This window comes from Periplaneta americana, chromosome 13, assembly GCF_040183065.1.
Source record: "Periplaneta americana isolate PAMFEO1 chromosome 13, P.americana_PAMFEO1_priV1, whole genome shotgun sequence".
NCBI lineage: Eukaryota > Metazoa > Arthropoda > Insecta > Blattodea > Blattidae > Periplaneta > Periplaneta americana.
In genome coordinates this window covers 58,900,149-58,907,746 of record NC_091129.1, presented here as the reverse complement: position 1 = coordinate 58,907,746, position 7,598 = coordinate 58,900,149, and the positions used below count along the sequence as shown (strand labels likewise).

Here is a 7,598-nt window from a genome sequence, read left to right as displayed (position 1 = left end):
ACAAATATTAAAAATCAAAGTGAGTTATTTTCAGAAATTCCTTATATTGGCCCTGTTCTTTCTTTTACAGTGAAAGAGAGATTTTTATGAAAACTGCTGAATCTATATTTCATGCTATGCTATAAAGAAATTAAAAGGAAAAGAAAAAAGAAATTTTGGCATGAATGACTAGTATTCTTTTGATGAATTTGTAACCCTTCAGAAGATTAATGCTCGACCCTTGGGGAGGGGGGGGGGGAGAGTACAAAGTACCATACATTGACTATAAAACACATGCTTTGTCTTTTTGCAGTCGTTAGTTTTATAAATCAACAACGTCTTCCTGATCATAAAGTCTGTTATGGTCTTACATAAAATTTTCATGTCAAGTCATGTCTTGCAGGTCTACCCCTTTACAGTGAGGTCACAAAGTGAGTGTACCCCCCATGTATTCTTATTTCACTTACTTTATGAATGTTTGTACCCCCATGTTTACATTGGTACCATGTTGCCATGGTAATTGTGCAGTTATAAACAAACATGGCTGATCAGAGTCTGTCTACCATTGACCTTTCTCAACCGGTGGATTGGAAGAGGATCTGCAGATGCTCAAGCTCCTTTTGCTGACCTCACAACACCTGATAATGCTCTCTGAGGGTTCTTCAAGGACAAAGTGCGAAATCACCGCTATAACACAATGATGAGCAGCTGTGGAAGATGCCTTCAACGAAGTGACCCTTGATTATCTCTGCAAAACATTTGCTAGGACATGACGCTGAATTCAGCTGTGCTATGAAAATGAAGGTCTTCATATAGATGACTTGGATCATTAAACTATCACGTACATGTCCACATCAATCAATCAACTATACCCATCATAGTGTCGTAATACAGAGGGGGTATGCCCACTTTGTAACCTCACTGTACATTCGGCCTGTTGATGTATGTCCTATAAATAAATAAACAGATAAAACATACTAATGAAATGTAAAGAAAAATCAAGAAGCTCGAAAGTGATATATCGGAAATTACAAGCATGTACAAGTAGAAAGTTTGAAAAGCATAAAAACATTTGTGGACAATATAATAGATGGAACAGAGATTCAATAATAGGGCTCTGAAAATTATAAAGTTGAGCGTGATTTTTTTAAGTTAAAAATGTTAATGGAAATTTATAAAAAAAAATCTATGTAAAAAACTCTGATGTTTGGAAGTAAATATGTTTATGCAGTGGCAGATATTAGTACCCTCAAATATTGTACACCGCCCAGCATAAATCATACAGGCATTGCTTCACGATATTGGTTATGAAACTTCGAAGATACTCGCGAAGTGTGTACAGTATTGTGTTTTTCTATTACCAGTAACGTGAAAAGATTTTTCAGCACTGAATAGAATAATGACGAAAATGAAAAGCTCTATGCAACAAGATACTTTTCCAATCTTGTGTAAAGAGTCAACTGAAGGATTTGACAAACCTTGGTGAACAATAATTATACTGGAAGAAAATCTGAGATGAATTCGACTAATGTCAATGTAATACAGTGAACAGAACATACTGTTATTTTACTTAATATTCAAAGCAAATTTTAACACCATTAACGAAGTAATCTACACTTTGCAAAGTATGTACTGGTACCGGTATACTGATGAAAGCAGCAGTAGCAGCTAGAACTGCAAAATATTGTAATAAAAATGTATATTAATTGTACTCATTTCCCATCAGTGTTTATCTCTCCTCTCTCTCACTCCAGGGAAAAGTTTGAAATCACTGTTCAATTAAAAAATGGTAAAGAAATACCAGTAAGCATTACGAATTTTCACTGTTAAACTGAGAAATCTGAAAAAGACTGAATCAATGGGATTAACTTTTTATGTTATTAAATTAAGAATGTTATACCAATAAGCGTCAATCAACATAGTTTAATATTACATAAAACAATTTTACATTTTTCTTTCAACTTCCCTGTAAGGTTTGTTATTTAACTGAAAACAATGTAATGCAATGAAATTATCTTAGCTAAACATGTATAAAAATCAAGCTACGTTTATTAATTTGGCTGACTGTAAACATTTGTAGCAATTATATTATTAATGTCTCTAAGCTGAATATGTACAACTCCTTTCCTTTTTTCTGTTAACTATAAGAAATATAACTATTGGAAATGTAACTTCATATGTACAGAATATTATTGCTGTGGACCTGTAATTTTAATATCAGTTATAATGTACAATTAGTAATACAGACTTCCTGAAGTTTATACAGCAATACCTTTCTTCTTCTCTGACTGACATCAAGAAATGTGTAAGTTCTCTTTAACAAAAATATAACCGAAATTTTTAAGTTGGTTTCAATAGAGTTTGATTTTTAAATATACAATGTGAGTAAAAAGTATGAAATATTACTTACAACTTTTAAATTTTTATCCTATACTTGTTTTTTGAAAGATGGGCCATGACAGTTAAGCGGCTGAGCTTGGAACTACTGTGCTATGTTGCCAATATGGACTACCACGCTGCCAGCTAATGGAAACTATAACAATTGACGTTAAGATGGGTGATGTTAAAACATTCATTGACAATTTACGTGAAGGTAAAAAAAACCAATACAAAAATCGACAGAGAATCAAAGACGATATGTACCAATGCTAACATTGTCGCTAAGAGAGCTATTAAGCACTTGCCACGTGGGAACTGTAAGTTTGGCAACTCAACCATTGTTACCATAGCAACAGGCCTACCACGCTATGTGACATTCAGTTGTTTTTCTGATCGCAATGCTTCTGTCATGTCCTATCTTTCAAAAAAACAAGTATAGTAGAAGACATAACTCTCCAGAGACATACATCATTCAGTGTGGCCTGTCGAAGAGGTGTACAACTTGAAAATGGGTCACAGTCCTGCCATCTATCTGAAATATGCAGAACCTGAATCACGTAAGTGAAGTAGGTAGGCAATGGATACACGCACACAGTTTTATTGAAAAATATGATTATAAAGCTGCTTGTATACGATCAAGTTTTCAACACTTCGCAAGACTTTTCGAGAACTATACTATCAAATCATTTACAATACTTCCCTGACTGTCTTGAAAGTATATAAGAACACGTTCTAACTGATCAAAAACTTGACAATTCTTTGAAGGAATTGACAACTGGAGTTCAAAATATTACGGTGCCAAAAACCATTAAAAATGACATCCTGATCGAGAAAATATGTTTGCTACTAATTCAATTATTGTATATTAATTAAACCCATCCTGTACACCATTGGTTCTGTGGAATACTACAATAAAATGATGAAAATGCGTATGAGGAAACTGCAAGGCAGATATCTCGAGTTAAGTACCATTATTATTATTATTATTATTATTATTATTATTATTATTATTATTACTACTACTACTATATGAGGAAACTGCAAGGCAGATATCTCGAGTTAAGTACCATTATTATTATTATTATTATTATTATTATTATTATTATTACTACTACTACTACTACTACTACTACTACTACTACTACTACTACTACTACTATTTCTTACCAATGTTTATTATTGTCTCACTAATATTACTTATCCAACTTTCATTATTTACTTTCATGTTGTTTTATGGTCTAGATATTAATGTAAGATATTAAGTCTTCAGCTTATCAAAATACAAAATAAAAATTTTAGTCGATTACATTTTTTATGGAAATATACTGTACAAACAAAAAAAAAATGTAATAACTATTGTAAGCCAACTGTATTCAATTAGGTTACTAATAGTAACTATTTTCTTTTAAAACAATATGCAATTGAAGACATTATTACAAAAACAGCCCTATTACAGTTATTTTTAATGAAATTGAGTTAAGGACACATTTTCTACTATTTCAAATGTTTACAGACTCCAAAAATGATCCATGTCGGGTGCAACAGCCACAAGGATAAACACCAGTTGTACGGAAACAGCTGACATGTGTTGTCCTATTTATTTTTATTTTTCTCCTGAAAAATAGCAATTTTGACAAGGGTTGTTTTTGTAATAATGTCTTCAATTGTAATATTCTACCTTTTCTGGTACCGTACAGTTAAGTAATACAATAGTTATTTATGTATTAAGAGAGGTAAGTAGTTCTTACTAATCGAGGACAAGTTTGCAATTAAGTAGTCCGAGATTAACAAATTATACTTAACTCACGAATTGAATATAATGTTTTTTCTACTCCCACATTTTACATAATAAAAATATATTTATTCATTTTACATGATTTAATATCAGAACTGTTGGGAGAGGTCGTCGAGTTTTGAGTACCAATATTCTTTTGTTTCTTGCTATGCGACTATTGAACAAAACACATCTTCATTTAAATCCCTAGGGAAGCAATATGACTTACGTCCCGTCGTCAATAGCAACCAACAATAAGTAAGGTAATAATTGCATACTTATGGCAGTGGGAGTGGGAAAATATTGTTTTGCATATCCTAGTTATTCTCCAAAGAATTTACATATTTATATTGCAATATTTGATAAATAGGCCTTCACAGGTTGCAATAAACTTGAAGCACATGTTTTAAACTCTTGTCAAATCTTTAGCAATATAAAAGAGTCTTTGACAATTTTTTTTTTCAATATTGGTCAATTTTTGACAAGTTTTATTGTAAAGTATTGAATTGGAAGAAAAATTTGATTGTATACAAGAAGCTTTAAAAGTTATTTCGAGTACATCAACAAATTTTGCACAGGTTTGTAAAACTGTAGTTTTCTATTTTGTACAGAATGTGTAAAAAATTGTATTTCTTTAAGGACACCATATATATTTATTTTTTCATTTTTGTTGTTTCCAGGTCTTAAAATGTATGAAATCATTAACATTCTTATTTATTTACATATTATGAAGGGTAAGAGGAGAAACCAGGGAATGTCACAGAACAGCACTATTAAGCAAATCAAGTTTTAATAATTTTGACATTTCCGATTTCTAACCAGTGCACCTAATGTTTAACATTACCTTATACTGATATTTCTACTTCTAAAGCCTTTGTCATTGGAGAGTTCTGCAGTTTCAGTTGCCATCAACAGAATGTGCTTCGCTAAGAAGGACATTCCCTGTTTTTCCCCATACTCTCCATATTATTGTTGTATAGACTCAAAGAATAATTAGAATGTAGAAGTGCATCTAAATATCAGTTCAGCTCCTTTCTTTTCATCAATAAGGGCGTAGATATCTACTAAAGCACTTAGGCATGAATGGCCTATTGTGCACCCCATAAACTAGATATCAACCCAGGAGGCCACAGTAGGTGATCAGCTTCATGATGCTACTGGGTTTTATTTCCTGAATTTCCTTGGGAGACAACATGTGTTTTCTGAGATATCAATACCTAATGTGCTTAAACCTAGACTATTCAGCACAATGTGAGGTGATGACTCAACATTGATCCCACATTTCCTACAAGTTGGGTCATCAATAAGACCCAAAATATGTAGATATTTATTCAGATGACATTATTCGATCAGAAGTCCAGTTGTTCATCTTAAACTTATCCTTTCTAAGGCTAGGAGTTGTTTAAATTAGGTTTTGGTTCTCCAATAAAGAGTTTGGCTGATGTAGGTGTGCAGGCACTCAGTAAACCCCTCATCAGATTGTCCTTTAGACCCTGTTTGATTACACACTTAGAGATACTAACACAATGTTCTGGGCCATAGCGTTGGATAGTAGTTCCATGCTTGACCAGTACATCAGTCTGTTCATTACCATACACTCCACTGTGTCTTGGGACTCAAATGAGTTGTACTTTATTCTTTCTCGATAAGGTTTATCATTATTGAGAATAAAATATGGTCATGAATCCAATAAACATGGACAGAAGGCAATCGAAATAGATGAGCAACAATAGTTCCTTCATTCTCAAGTCTTTCTAAAGTTGATCAACATGGTAAATTTTACAGGAAAAAGAGAATTGAAATTCTGATGATGATTGGCTGTGGAGATAGGAAGAGGATTCAACAGGAGGCAACTGCCTTCTTTAATGAAGTGCATCCAAAACGAAGTATTAGTCACTCTACAGTATCTAAAATTTTAGAAAAGTTCAACAATACTGGAAGTGCTAAAAATAAATCCAAGTGTGGAAGATCGAAACACGTTGTAGATGGTGGAAAAGCTCTTGATATTTTATTATCTGTGGTTTCAGCATGTTGGTGCCCCTGCGCATTCTGAAAGGGAGATGATAAACTACTTGATGCATGAGTTTCCAGGAAGATGAATTGGCAGAAGAGGAAGAGTTGATTGGCCTCCAAGATTACCTGATATGAACTCGTTAGATTTTTACTTATAAAGTCATTGAAGAGAAGGGTGTATTAAAGTAAGACAGACGACCTACAAGAGTTAAAACAAAGAATCAGCTATGGAATGCAACAGGTCAATGCTGAAGGTAGAGAATTTCCAAGGCAGACTCATGCATTGTTAGGCACTAAATGGAGGTCATTTTTAACAATGTTTACGATCCCATACCATTTAAGACTGAGGCGAATGGAGGCCATCCAAGAGCCTGCACAATATAGACTACCTTTTAAGACCTGGAGAATACAGACACTAAAAATAAATATAGGGTGTCATTAAAAAAATATTTTTTTATACATCTAGCACAAAATAAAAATTACTGTTTTACAAACATAAAAAATACTGTTTTACATGTATAAAATGTGCCAATTTATACCAAACAACTCATGTACACAATATCTTTCAATAAGGCTAAAATTTAAGAAGATACAAATAGCGTTCCATACTTTTTACTCACCCAGTATAATCAAATTTAAAGAGTTTCAATAAATCTGTACCAAATATATTTTTATTTTATGACAGTGCATATCTTTCAATATTTTCTGTGAAACCAACATCAAATAATATTGTACAATTCTGATTCCAAAAATCTCCAATGTGACTTGCAAAAGCATGTCTAAATACTACACAAATAAATGGCAATTTTGAAATCTGGACAAGTAGATCAGCAATCCTATTGAACACCTGATGAGGAATTGATTATACATTTATATAATTCCTGCTTCCTAACTGAAACAAATTACATTTATATATATGCTGTTGTTGAATATTTAGTGACGGGCTTCGTTGTATGGGTATTAGTCTGTTTTGTGCCACCGTCTTTCTTAAGCCAAGAGAACTCATCTCGAAGCTTACTGAGTCGGTTGCAAGGAATGCCAATCTTCTCTTCATAACAGTGTTCTGCTAAAGTCAGCAGGGTGTCCAACAGAAATACTGCATTCTTCTGGATAAACTTGCTCTGCAACAGTTATATATAAATTGAACACTTCTACAGAAATAACACCATCATGTTGCAAATCTGCATTTTAGTTCTGGTCTTAACTAAGAATAAAATTTTCTAATATTTCTCTATCAAAACAGCAGAAAAAGTATAACAAAAATAGCATACCAGTATCTTTCAAACAAAGTATGATACTATACAACACACCTCCAACAGGGGCAAAGGCACTGGAAGACACATGCACGGACCATGCAGTTCTGAAGATAGCTCCCAAGCCAAAACAAGTCAACTAAGGTATTTTTAAACTTAGTTCATTAACACGTGAAAGTAATATATATATATATATATTA

At 32.9% G+C, this 7,598-nt stretch overlaps 1 protein-coding gene across 1 annotated transcript in view; it reads right to left on the bottom strand.

The window, feature by feature from the left end:
- Nucleotides 1–1,882: 1,882 nt before the first annotated feature.
- Exo84 (exocyst 84) overlaps nt 1,883–7,598 on the bottom strand; it is a 78,009-nt gene continuing 72,293 nt past the window's right edge. Inside the window, exon 13 of the mRNA XM_069843305.1 lies at nt 1,883–7,266. Within this exon, the coding sequence (XP_069699406.1) occupies nt 7,054–7,266 (213 nt within the window). The 3' untranslated portion in view covers nt 1,883–7,053. The remainder of the gene's footprint in view (nt 7,267–7,598) is intronic.